The sequence below is a fragment of the Puntigrus tetrazona genome, chromosome 5 (genome assembly GCF_018831695.1).
Source record: "Puntigrus tetrazona isolate hp1 chromosome 5, ASM1883169v1, whole genome shotgun sequence".
Lineage (NCBI taxonomy): Eukaryota > Metazoa > Chordata > Actinopteri > Cypriniformes > Cyprinidae > Puntigrus > Puntigrus tetrazona.
The window spans coordinates 6,295,304-6,309,264 of NC_056703.1; the positions used below are offsets into that span (position 1 = coordinate 6,295,304).

At 37.6% G+C, this 13,961-nt stretch overlaps 1 protein-coding gene across 1 annotated transcript in view; it reads right to left on the minus strand.

Moving 5' to 3' along the window:
- lamc3 (laminin, gamma 3) overlaps positions 1-13,961 on the minus strand; it is a 60,842-nt gene that overhangs the window by 12,530 nt on the left and 34,351 nt on the right. The window contains exons 10-12 of the mRNA XM_043238966.1: positions 11,501-11,699; positions 9,426-9,529; positions 5,274-5,501 (exon numbers count right to left, since the gene is read on the minus strand). Coding sequence (XP_043094901.1) covers positions 5,274-5,501; positions 9,426-9,529; positions 11,501-11,699 — 531 coding nt within the window. The remainder of the gene's footprint in view (positions 1-5,273; positions 5,502-9,425; positions 9,530-11,500; positions 11,700-13,961) is intronic.

A 13,961-nucleotide genomic window follows, 5' to 3' on the forward strand; every position in this document is an offset into this window, starting at 1 on the left:
GAAGATGACGGATGACATTTTCTGTCAGCATTGCAAGCGATGATGAGAATGTGTGCAATACAGCTGAAATGATTAATCACAGGACGTTTTCCAGCACGAACAGCCAGTTACACCTGGTCACAAAGGTATAAAGAGACAGACAGAAGGGAGAATGGGAAGGTGAGAGAGGTTACATTTAATTCTGTTGGAGTGTAAAAGAAATGCTGGCTACCATCTGTCTGCCGGCCTCGGCGGATGTTAAAGTTGCCCTTATGGTAATATGAGACAGATGTGGCAGCTATTGACTGGCAGATGCCATACACACACACACACACACACACACACAGAAGCAACCACTTCCCTAAGCGCAGATCAAAAGCTGCTGGCATGGATGTTGCATTCATTTGCATTCTGAAACAAAAGTCTCCTTATTCCCTCAAACTGCTTGACGTCAGATCAACATTCTCTCACAGAGTCCGATTCATATTTAACGGCTAATCAATCAGGATTAATCGTGTTAATTTTACATGCTGTCCGACTAATGGTCGCAAAAGAAGCCGGGTTCATTTCGCATTCAAATCAGAACCCTAAATATTCACAGACTCATCTGTGCTATGCAAAACAGGACGATGTCCACGGCCAGAGGTCTGCTGGGATTATCATATCAATGTCTTTACTTGAAATCTCGCATCTCTTCAGGCAAGTTTATTCCAAGCGCCTGACATTTGTACCTTTCCTCTTTTTGAATTATTCACTGCTTTAGGGTGGCTAAATGTCAGCACCTCCACATGGGCCCTTCCTGACTCTTTGAGAGGGGTGAAAGAATGAGAGTAATATAAAGACGTCCCTCTTTCCAAAAACAGAGGCATGAAAAGGAGCCGTCCCTGCAGCTGTCCTTTGGGAAAAGGGCGCTCTTGACCCCCGGTAGCTGCCAGACTATATCCGTCATGAGGCGGTCGAGCTCGTTAGAATATTCATTACAGTTTGGTCTACATTAAAGAGCTAATTAGACTGTAGCATTTTCATTTATGAGGCTCCAGATGGTTAACCAAATACTTTTTTATGTCGCAGTGGCATCAGATGGAATAAATCTTCGGAATCAGTCACAGCAAAAAGATTTATTTAAGAGTCTGTATGTGTCTTTATTTATGCTTTGTTAGACCGTCTGCTGTTTCGTCTAGCAGCGCATATCTAGCGTAGACCATCGTTTTAAAATGCTGGGGTCGAACTTTTGAATTCCTTCTTTAAAGAAATCGTTTTATTCCGTTATGATAAGAAGTATGTCTCGAGGAATACATATTTCTGAAAGATCAACGTGACATTGAAAACCAGAGCAACGGCCTTTGAAAAAAACGTACGGGAATAAATTACTTTTTATAATACGCTAAAATAAAAGAATTTAACTTAACCTAATCGAATTTAACCTTTAATTAGATTTGAAAACATCACAGTTTCGCTAAACAAATATAAGCAGCCTCGGTGAGCCTTGAAATATATAGAAGTCTAGAAATAAATACAATTATTCTTGCATTGTGTACCGTGTGCTAGGCGTTCTCGGCAGAAAGATTTTGCTCGCTGCTAGCAGAGAAACTACGAAGACTGAAAGCTGAGACTTTCCATTCAGTTTCTGAATTGAAAATACGTTCACAGCTGTGAAAAACAGCCGATCGTCTAAGACAAAGACGGACAGACGTCTTTTCTCCCTGCAGAACATCTTCCGTGTATTTTTCCCTCCTTCGATTATCTTTTTTCACCTCCTTTATTAGGTCAGCTTCACTGTAGAAACTGGTGACAGGAACGGCAGGAACAGAAAGAAAAATTCTGAAAAACAGCCTTTTAAATGTATGAGTCACCCTTACAAAACACGTTTTAAAACCTCGTGAGAATATATTCGTCTGAGGTGACCATTCACTTCTCTTTAGCCAAGTTTGTGCTGTTCTCCTTTTTTGTATTCGGCGGCTTTAATTGAGCAAATAGACAATAGACAAACATTTATTTCGTCTGAGTGATGAGCGTTATGCTCTACAAAATTATTCATTGTTTTTTGCTATATTTACCGATCCAAATTGAACGCACAACTCTTTTTGCGAAGGGTGCGGAGAGAAAGAAAGCGAGAGGAGCGAGAGAATGAAAACGACACAATGGAGCAAGGTGAGATATGAATGCTCTCGCGCTTTCTCTTGCTGTGGAGGTTAATATAAATACACTTATATGAAAACCCAGCCTTCCTTTTTCTGCTGCTCTCTGTTCTTTTCCTGATTCTTCCAAGGCAAACACAAACCCTCTAAGCCTAATTTTATGGATGGGATCCTTTACATTAACGCGCTCTGGAAAAGCACTTAAGAAAGAGACCAGAAAACACACAGGCACGCAAAATGTATGTGCATCCGAAGGACATATGCTTGACTTCATTAGCCCTCCAGCGCAGCACTGCGCCACCGCTCCGTTTTCCTGCTGCAAATATTAACTTTTTCCAATCTGCTGTATCGCTCGCAGGAAAATAGAAATGACACGAACAGGCAGACTTTAAATAAATCACAATTACGAAGCACCGCTGGATCCAGCCCGGAGACGTGAGCTTCCCTCCTCTCTTATCCTCGACCAAACAAACAACACCTGTGCTGAGTGACAAGACTAATAACCAATTAACGGTCAATTACGACCGTATCACATTACCGTGAGAAACACCCTCTCGATCAGAAATAGTAAATCAGAGGGGTGTGGCCCATCGGTGCGTAAACCCTTCCTGAAGCGGAAACGAGATCGGATTAATGCTCATCAAAGGACTAACAAAGCATAATTACGCATGCGAGTGCGAAACCAAATTAAAACACACTTTGGTTTTTGGCGCAGAGAAAAATGAAGAGTGACGTATGCGTATGCTAATGAAAAGCGTGCTGGTTTTCAGCAGGGACCTTGCGGGCCTAGTTCTATTTACGAACCTGGAAAATATTTAAGCAGCTAAATGGCAATGAACAGCGCCCGCTGTGACTTAGGCGAAATCTGCTTTGAAGTTAAACAGGTTCATAAATAAATAAAAGGAACGGGCTCCTCCTTTTCTCTCGGGAGGTGGAGATTTCCTGTGCATACATTCGTTCGATCTTTCGCCCCCCTTGAGCTCCTTTCGCTTTGATTTCCTCCTTCCTTCTTCCTTCCATTCCCTCCCTCTTTTCTGGCATACATGCGATTCGCTTGCTCTCGTTTGTCCTTTTGCCTACCCCGAGTGGTAGATAAAGTCATGTCTGACATTAATTTGTAATGTTAAAGACTTGTACCAAACTAATCGCACATTACGCTCATAATAAGAACGATGGAGGTTTAATTTGCTGCTTATTAAAAGAGTGGAATTACTCATCAGTGTGAAAGAGAGACAGTCGGAGAGAGAGAGAGAGAGAGAGAGAGAGAGAGAGAGAAAGCCCAAATCCACGCCAGGAGTCGCCGCAGAAAGAAGACGAACAGAAACAAACACTCTTTGTTGTGCAATCGACATTACAATTAATTAGCCTGTGGCTGGCTCGCAGGTCTAACAGAGGAGAGAGGAACGAGTGTGAACTATCTACCCTGTGCAGACAGACAGCCCGCCATTCTAGCTGCTAATGGGGTCACGGAAAGAACAAGAGGAGGAATGAAAAAGTGAGAGAGGAACAAGGGGAAGCGGTACAGAAAATGACAGGAACAAGAAGAGGATTGTGAGAGGAACATTTGAGTGATTTTGCTGGAGGTGTAAAAATGTATTTGGAAGCCTACACTATAGAGACAGTAGAAGCTGACCACTTGTAGATAAATGGAGAAATTGCGGCGGTCAGTATGGCGGGTGTAGGAATAGAACTTTCATCTTTTGGATAAAAGAGCAAATGGGCTTTTTGATAGAGCCTTCTTTTAGCCTAGAAGAAATAGGGACTGTACTTGTAGGTTTACTACAGCAGACATTGAAGGAAATTCAGCATTTTTTCACCAACATGGCTCTTCATTGGTAAAAAATTTACCATTTAAATATTTTTTGTATAATATATATATATATATATATATATATATATATATAAAGTTTTTAGAATTACAGCTCAAATATTCTGTCTACCACTAAAAAGTTTGAGATCAGGGTTTTGCTTTGTTTTTTTGATTGTTTGAAAAATGTACATTTTTTTATTTACCAAGGAAACATTACATGACAGGAAAGACATTTCAAATTAATGCACATAAAATAAAATATTGTGAAAACGTCTTTTGAAACTTTTATATATTCTAGATTCATTACATGTAAAGGTAAACATTTTAACCTTTTTTAGCTTTTTTATTTTGATGATTACAGCTTATCAAAGTAAAAAAGTCCAGCAGCCAGTAACTGTAATACTGACAGTATTCCCGCTTTTTACAAAATGTAGCTGTAGTTTGAGTATTTACTTTTTTGATGAGTTATATTGCGTATAATATATTGCGCCGTGTGTTTTATGGAGCTAAAATCTGCTAAAAATTTAGCTTGGCCATCCCAGAAGAGAGCTTCATTTAAATATTAAATCTAAAATAGAATAAAAAAATATTAAAATATGCTTTCAGCAGCCATTAATCCATTCTACTAAGAAGACAATGTGCTATATAATCCTTAAGAAATCCTTCTAATGTGCTGATTTGGTATTCAAGAGACTTTTTCTTACTATTAGCACATTTGAAAATGGTTGTGTTGCTTAATGAACTGTGAAAACAGCAGTGCTAAGTCTCTTTCAGTTCTTAAAGCAGTTTATGTACTTGCATTTGTAAGTCACCGTACAATGTCCCTTTTTATATTTTGGTTTTATAAACGGCCCAACACAAACACATTTTTCTAGTCGTTCTATTGTTCTTTTGAGAAATGACAGATATTTTGTACGCAAGAACAAAGCAAACGGGATCGAACCAGCGCAGGGGAGAGAAGCGGGCAGCCCAGATTCGCAACAAAATAAGGAGAACATAAGTGTCTGCAGTTTCAGAAAGAGACCCCTCACTGATGCTTAGCTGGAAGCTTCTCCGAACAGCACGCGCCGAACGCCAACTTTATTTGCAGTAGTCAAGAGAAGACGATGACGAGATGCTGCTGGCCTCAAAGAAAAGCCACATCTGACACTTGCATGATTAACGTTTAGAAATGCCTGGATGTATCGCATCCTTAGTGAATGAGTGCCATTTTCTCTCAAACAACAACAGTGCATTAGTGCTTCTCAAATACGTGCAAAACACCCGGCCAGAGGTAAAACCAAGATAAATGACGGTGGGGAAAGAGTACATGTCATGTGGATGTTGTGTATGGACTGCATGCAAACCTGTCTCAGGATGGCAGGTCCCATGTTGATTGCAGCTGCAAGGTACACAATGGGAGAAGGGTCCGCCGTTAGGGGTTTCTCTGGTGAATCCAGGAGCGCAGTGTTCACAGAACTGCCCAGTGAATCCTACAGGACAAGTGCACTCCTCCACCCACCAAACATGCGGAGCCGTATTGTAGTTTGTGCGGACTGCAGATTCAAGGCTAACCCTGGAGAGCTGGGAGGTGTCTGCGAACAAGAAAAAGGGTTCGATTTTAACCGGATAGTCCACTTAGACATTCTACTAACATTGTAATTACATGTCAATTAGCGGGCATTAGAGTATTAGTCTGGTTAATATCTACGAACACTTTATTTTGATAGATCCACAATATACGGACTATCAGAAACTTCTCAAGTACATGTCAGCTTATTCTACTCACCCTAAATCTTCCCCAGCAGTCTACTCTGAGAGTTACTAGACATTTAGCTGCATGTTGACATGTAATTATAAAGCTACTTTTCATTAGTACAAGTTTTAATTGTGGGCTATAAAAATAAAGTGATATATCAATATAATTTTACAACCTTATAAATTATTAAATAAATACACTAAAGTAGAGTTAAAATGTTTGAGACCAGTATGATTTTAAATGATTTTAAAACATATTAATTTATTAAAAATTTAAGGTCACAGTAAAGTATATATATATATATATATATATATATATATATATATATATATATATATATATATATATATATATAGTTATGTTACAAAACTTTTTTTTTTTTAATCATTCATAAAAGAATCCAAAAAAGTAGGATTTACACAGCAATATCAAACATCACAACTGTATAACAATACTTATCATTTTAAAATATTTATTGAGAAAATTAGATATTACAACAATTTGAATTAGTATATTTCTTCATTTGACACCGAGGACTGTAGTAATGATGCTAAAAATTCAGAAAACAGTCATTTTTAAACTTATAATTCACAGAACGTATAATATTATTTCACAATAAATGTTTAGTGGTACTGTTGTAGCGATTTAAAAAATGTAGAAAATGTAAAACAAAAAAATGCTGAACAGCAGTGCAAACAAACCGCTAAATAAATAATCAATCCTCGGGGTGCAAAGAAATGTCATAACAGGGAACAAGTTTTCTAAGAGTAAGAAACATGATGTGCTGACTTAGAAAAGTCAAGTGCCCATTCAAACGTATTTTTTTTATTTTTTTGAAGGGAAAAGAGGATTCAGCAGTTCTGACGGATTTGGAAAGAGCATTCCACCTTGAATCTACACTGAATGTGAAATCACTGTGTCCGGTCCACTTGTAATTGCCCTCACGATGTATCTTAGCTAGCCTGCCTGCTAAAGCTCCCCTCTGCCTCTCTCTCACCTTTGCTTACACGCAGACAGACATCAGGACCACTGGGTGCAAGCAGATAGAATCTTTGATCACCATATGAATAAATGAACAAGGAATGAATTAATCAATAAGGGCTGATGGGGAGAGGTGGAACATGGTGAAGGTGAGTGGGTCTTTGTTTCTCTCAGGGATCCATACCGCCTCATAAATAGTGATAGATAGAGAATTTCACTAGCACCTCGACTCTCTCTCTTCCTCCAGGGTCCGTGTGTCCTATCGTCTCAACTTTCATATCGGGACATGGCCAGGAAAACTAATGTTTGCGGGTGCTTTTGAGAGATACCGGCGTTTGCGCGCGCGCGCTGCCGTATACAGACAAACTGTTTATCACGTCCACGTCGTAGCAGAAGGGGAGAGCGGTTCAAACGCATGCACGGATTTCAGCGCAGCGGTTTCCGAGAATCAATGAGAGGGCCTGTCAGTGCAGGACGTGGTAGAAAAATAATTATGCTCTTTGGTAAGATGCAATTTACTTCGTTTGACGAAGAAAACAGACTAGAGCGAGACAAAGTGCGTTTGTGAGAGAAGACGTATGCTCCCACGCAGAATCACACGGTTTGTCTCGAACTCTATGCTGCATGTGCAGGACGATTGAGAGCAGCTTGGCAGGGATGCTCAGAGTTTAGTCTCTTCTTATAGTAATTTTCTCTTTTTGCTACAGCTCCTCGCTATCTCCTCAATGAAGACGCACTACAAATCTTCAGGTTAAAGCAGGAAAGCTTCAGGTTAGCAGAAAACACCGCCGATGCTGATACAGCGCACACACACACACGGATGTCATGACTGGAATCACAGTTGCTTTCTGATGTTTGTTCGTGGTGTTCACACACTTCTAATAATAAAACAAACAATAAGCCACGTGGTCTCAGCGGGCAAATGTTTCAGATTGCCATGGAAACTGAAATATCGCATATGTGTCCTAGTCTGGCCTGAAATTAAAGTAAAAATATTTAACTTATGTATTTCAATGAAAAGGGTTTTATTATATTGTATATGTTTTTCTTTTTTTTATTGGTGATAGACGTATATGTATGCATGTACATATATAAAGCGCCTTGAGTAGCTAACTATTTAGGCACTATATTTATATACAGATTTATTATTATTATTACAAAAGCAATTATTATTATTAAGTATTATAAATAAGGATAATAAAATGAATTTTATAGTCTACAATTAGCTTTCAAGCACTGGCGCTTTTATTTAGGCATCAAAATTCAAACTTTTAAACTTTTTCAAGTTATATTATTTTGTGAAGATGAAGAAAAAGTGTACGTTTCATGAGCTATGATTGACCACAGAGTTTATTTTTTGCAATAATCCAAAAGCCTATGGAAAAATCCTATTGGCTTTTTGTCGAGGGAACCGGTTTCATGCTAACGGCCCATCGACCTACTGAGTGGCGTCGTAGTTCCCCCACTTTATTAAATTTTTTTTTACTTTTAGAGATTTCCAACATTTATTTAATTATTGAACTCTCTTAAAGAGCACTCAATAAGAGATTTAAAGCTGTCAAGAGAAATGCTCCATATAGCAAAGCGCAGATTTAATACACTACGCATCAATATCTCTTCCCCTTTTCGGGCGCTGTGACTCAAGCGCATCATTCTGCGAACGGGATGCGCATAAGCAGTCTGTATTAAAAACTTTTGTATAATAATTTTCTGCGCAATGAAGGATTATTAATCTTGTTCTGTTTTTATCTACCATCATCATCTACCCTTCACTACTGCGAAGAATAAAGAAATGTCTTTTAATTCACTTAGTATATACTTATTTATAAATGCAGCCTATTGTTTTTTCATCAGTGTATTTTACAACAATACAAAGAGCAATGTGTGACATTTTACCAGATTTAGTCCTTCATTTATCACTTTTATTTGTAAATAAAATAGATTTTATAAAATGATTGTGCACCCATGAGTATCTTTTGCTGCTGAATTAATCACTAAATTAGTTTATAATAGTATTATTGTCATAGATTATGATTATATATATATATATATATATATATATATATATATATATATATATATATATATATATATATATATATATATATATATATATATATTTTTTTTTTTAAAAAAACTGAGCTGGTATCTGTTTGGATCGTTATCGGCAGATACTCAAAATTTTCAGTATCAGATCGTTCTGAAAAAATAGTATTGTTGCATCCCTAATAGGTTTTATTCATTTTCCAGAATAAAAGCATTTAGGCCTACAGTACATTGTTGCTTTTGGTGTAAAAAAAAAATAAAAATATCGGTTAAAGGAAAAACAATATTTGATTAGTGATTTAGAAATAAAACACTGAGTTCATGCCAGAATGGGAAACATTCACACCTATAATCCATTCAGCTGTATTGTATTCCAGTGTGTGGCACTTTCCAATTGGCAAGTACAGTGGCACATCACTGCATATATCTCAATGAGCACAGAAATCATGCCACGGTGAATGGCAATCACTAAACACAATCACAGCCCAGGAACGAACTGGGGGCACGACCAAACTTACAGGCTCCACTAGACTACTAATCGATGGCTGATTACAGTACAGTCCATATTGCCAGTTGGAAATGCATGTCCCTTTGCCATTTGAAATCAATTCCGTTTAGTCTTTAGAGACCGCATTTCTTTCTCATTTCATGTCTTTTCCTTGCAGAATTCCACAACACACACGTACATAAGCATATAAACAATGCACACATACATATATAAACGATGACTTACAGTTCTGGCCGCCTGCATTGCTGATACGTAGTGCAGTTAGATTGTAAAGCATTCGGAGAAACTCAAATGGGGCAACAGATGGATTTACGTTCTTCTCTGTTAACCTGGAAACCAGAAAGCAGAGATAATGGTTAGAAACATGTGACTGCACCTGCTATAATAACTACAGTAGTGTTTTTCAAAAGAAAACAGCGCTCCTCAGACTTTATTTACGCAAAACTGAGCCTCTTCATTAAGGCACACTAGGTCTAGTCAATTTAAGCCAACGGAATAAGGAAAGTCTCTCGGTATGAGCAAGTCACAAAATATATGAATTTTCTTGTCACTCTGCTAGGAAAGTGCCTGTCAAAACAACAAATGCAAATGCAAAAAGCTTCTATGAACAGAAAAGCTTCAGGTTAGCAGAAATCACTGCCAAGTAAAATTGCCATATGCTGACAGACGTACACAGTATTGCACACACAGATGCCATGACTCAAAACACAATTTTTTTTCTGATGTTTATTCTTGTTGTTCACACATTTGTAATTGTATTAAAAAAATGCTTCATGAGCCACGTGGTCCCAGCGGGCAAATAACGCCGTCTACCATGGAAACTGAAATACCTTCCTCAAAAAACACATAAGCAATTCACACAATTTTTCTTCCTATAACATAGCTCTGTTTCCCCCTGGTATTAAGATGTTTTTTGTATAAGTTGTCACTGCTATACAGAGGTGAAAATGGTCTAGTATTGGTGTAATACCCAGCTTTTAGCTGAAATTAAAACTCTAGCTCTTTCAAGAACAACTATAATATTTTTAAATATAATTCAGAGTCAATTCTGTGATAAATCTGGCATCTTTTACACAATCGCAGGTTATGCATTTAAGCTGAAATGCAATGAACATCCTCATTAGCAACATGAACAGCAGTATTTTTACTAAAATTTAACATGATACGAGTCTGCAAATGTACTCAAAGTGCATTAAGTTTGTTTTATTAAACTGCTGCTTACGAAATTATATTAGACTCAGTAGTTTCTGGCAAGCCATTGTTTATTTATTTTTGTTTTATTTATTTTATTTTTTAACTTTATTGGGTTTTTTTTTTTTTTTTGTCCTTTTCTCTGATTTGAGTGAAATGTTATATTCCTTTTATTAATTTGCTACAAATAATGAATAAAACAAAGTGATAAATCCTAAAGAGGCAGCAGCTTCAGAAAGGGTGGACTAAAATAAAGATGAAAGTAAGAAACAGTATTAAGACAGTCTTAATTGCATTAGAAAAGTATAATTTCACTTTTCATTGTTTTATTTTTGCACAAAAAGCTTCAAAAAAGGATTAAAGGGGTCATAAACTGATTAAATAAGACGTCATAAGTTTCAGAACTCAATACTTTCTATTTTAACAGATTATATTGAAGCCAGTTTACTAAAACAACAGTTTGTGGAATGTCACTTTATGATGTAATAGTGTGCCTAAACCCCGCCTCCACATAAAAAGATCTGTTTCTATACAGCTGCCTGTTTAGCCCCGCCCACCGATTCCCACACATAGTAGGTAAATGACAAGAGCAGCAAACGCAAGTCTATGCAGAGACCAAACGATCAATTTTTCATAGAATTAACTTCATTCTTAAAAAAACTCCAGACCCCAACAGTAATAAAATTGGTCCTCAGTTTGCTTCGTGTTGTCATGGATTCATTCACAAAAAAGGCACAAATCGACGCAGTATTCATGTGTTTTTAGCCTAAATCACAACAGCATCCATGTGTGAAGCCAATCATAGCAGTGAGCGTTTACTTCCTACTTAGCACACAACTTGGCAAATGCCGAAATTAGAATGAACTAATCTTAATAAATGCTGTAGATGTATTGTTCGTTCTTAGTTCGCGATGGCTAATGTTGTTAACTAATGAACCTTATTATCACCACGAAATTTAATATGAAGACATATCATAAATAATACTGCCAAATTCAAACGTTCAAGAAAAATCTGATCTTTGAATCCCTCTTAATAAGGCACGTGCCCTATTTCAGCAGTGTATTCATATCTGCCTACACGTTAGAAAATAACACGCTCACTCGCACACCTGAGAGTGAAGGTGTTGATGGGCATCTTCTCCAATGAGGAATAAGTCTCCTGTTGTGAGTACAAATCAGCAGTAACAGATACTCCGGAGCCCTCAAGCATCACAGTCACACTTCTGGGCAAGAGTTCCTCCAGCTCAGCTGTAAATGACACGCTAAGGGTCCGTCCGTAACTTAGCAACCTGTTCCCCAGGTACTTATCTGCAATATAAAGATAAAACATTTAACAATTACCATGCATATTCCAATTTGTATGACCATGGTATGATTAAGCAAACACGAGTGTAACATCTATCTGATAGCAACAGCTGGGCTGTGAATTGAGTTAAGTGGTTTGCTCAAGGGCAGCGCAGAATTTTCTGGAACACAAACTCACAACCTGCAGATTACCAGCACATTACACCAGCCACTGAGCCGCAACGACCCGATTACCAAAGATAAACACCAGCACAATGAAGAGCGTGTGACTGTGAAAGATAAGAACTGTAAAAATATAATAGGAGGCCAAAATGTTCAGTTCACAGAAAGAAAGTGGATTTTTCTGCTTCTCGGAAAATAAGACGGTTGTGTCTCTCTGATCTTATTGTGTTTGTACATTTCTATATGCAAGAGAGTGTAAGAGGACGAACATAATTGCCACTCATATCTTCCAGCCTCATTAAAGAGCTTTAACGAGACTTCAAAGAACTCCATGCTGAGCTTTTGCAAAAATTCACATGCACGGACACACACACGTAAAAATATACTGTGTGCAATTTGAAGCTCATAAAGTCATCTCCATTGAATAAGTCTACAATATAGAAAAGGCCAGAGTGGATGTTAAATAGTTGGCACATTTTAAAAAGCATCGGTAGTCAAGCTTGCCATTATCTATACTGCATTACTTTTTTAACAGTAGCACTTTAAAATACAGAAGCATCTGGTCCCGAGTCTCATTTCTAAATTCTATAGCACTATGTACTATATTTACGTACAGATACTGTGCAGTCACTTTATCTATTTTCTGGTTACTGTGCAAACATACAGTAGTATTGCATTTAATGGGAAAAATGCAAATGCTTGTTTAATGCATTCCAAATTAATTTGCATGATGCAAAAACTTGTTTTTGATCATTGCGAAAGTTCAGCCACCTTATTCTATTATGCATGAACAAGTAGCCATAAAATATAATATTTAAAAACGGTTGCACTGAACTGTAAGTTTTTGTCAGCTTGTGTTACTCATGTATAGATTATTGCCTCCAGGAGCTTCAAGTTGAGATGCCTGCAGTGCAACAAGGCACTGCAAGTGTAAAAGTGATATAGATACAGTGAGCCAGCACTTGAAAAAACGATCAATTTAAAAATAAAATGTGCCTAGCAATGCAAAAACACAGTTATGGATCGCAACATACGATAACTAATATAGATTATTTAAACAATATAGAATAAATGTGTGAGCTAATACAAAACTGCAATTATGGGAAAGAATTCTGATATATAAAGACAAAATTAAGATGAGAATAAACAACTGCCGAATGAAAATCAATTATTAAAAACATACCACAACAATTTTGTTTTATCTTATTTGAACTCTTTGTAAGCTCTCATGCTGCACAATCTTTTAAATAATGCCTACACCCAACCCAAGGTGTGTGTGTGTGTGTGTGTGAGTTTAATTATTTGTTGTTGATGGGGCACCTCCAAGCAGCTGGTGCCCCGGGGTCTCGCAGGACCATAATTTCTCCTTGGGGTCACAGTATCTGAAGGCGGTTAGTCTTTACTCCTCGCAGAAGTTAATGCTTGCTTCATTCGAAGAACATTTTCCGGAGATGAGTTACACATCTCGGGACATGAAACGATAGTAATACCTGTGAAAAATGTGATAAAATAGCATGGAGAGGGTGAGCTAAGGGAAAGACAGACTGTAAAATAGAATGGCCAGTGGTTACAGTAAAATTGTTTTATTGTATTGGGACTTTGAGAGAAACACTTACTCCTCCTGGCGGTGATTAGATGCTCTGCTTAGGGACAGAGGTGCTCTCAATACTCCTGTCTAATGGGCCATTCACACATTGTGCCATTACAAGGCAAAAAATCCAATAAACAAATTAAATAAATTGCATTCCTTTAAACTTTAGTTACTTTAGTTAAGTAAAAGAAAATATTAAATGGTTCCGACGTTTCAATCATCACACACATTCAAACCATTTACTTGTCTAATTGTGATGCTGCAATCGCACAAGTGGCTACTCATAATTTGCTGCACATCAACACAAGAATCATAGCAAAATGATTGTCCTTCCTGTTATCCAAAGCACCGGCTGCTCTGTGGGATCAAATCTCTCATAGGGCCATTGAGGCACCCCTAGGAGTTTCTTGTTCCCATCATCTCTTCAGCATCGAACCGAACCCTGAAATACATGCACAGCGCCGCATGCATCACCTGAAATAAAGAGCTGTACAACATTCTAAGCCCCGACA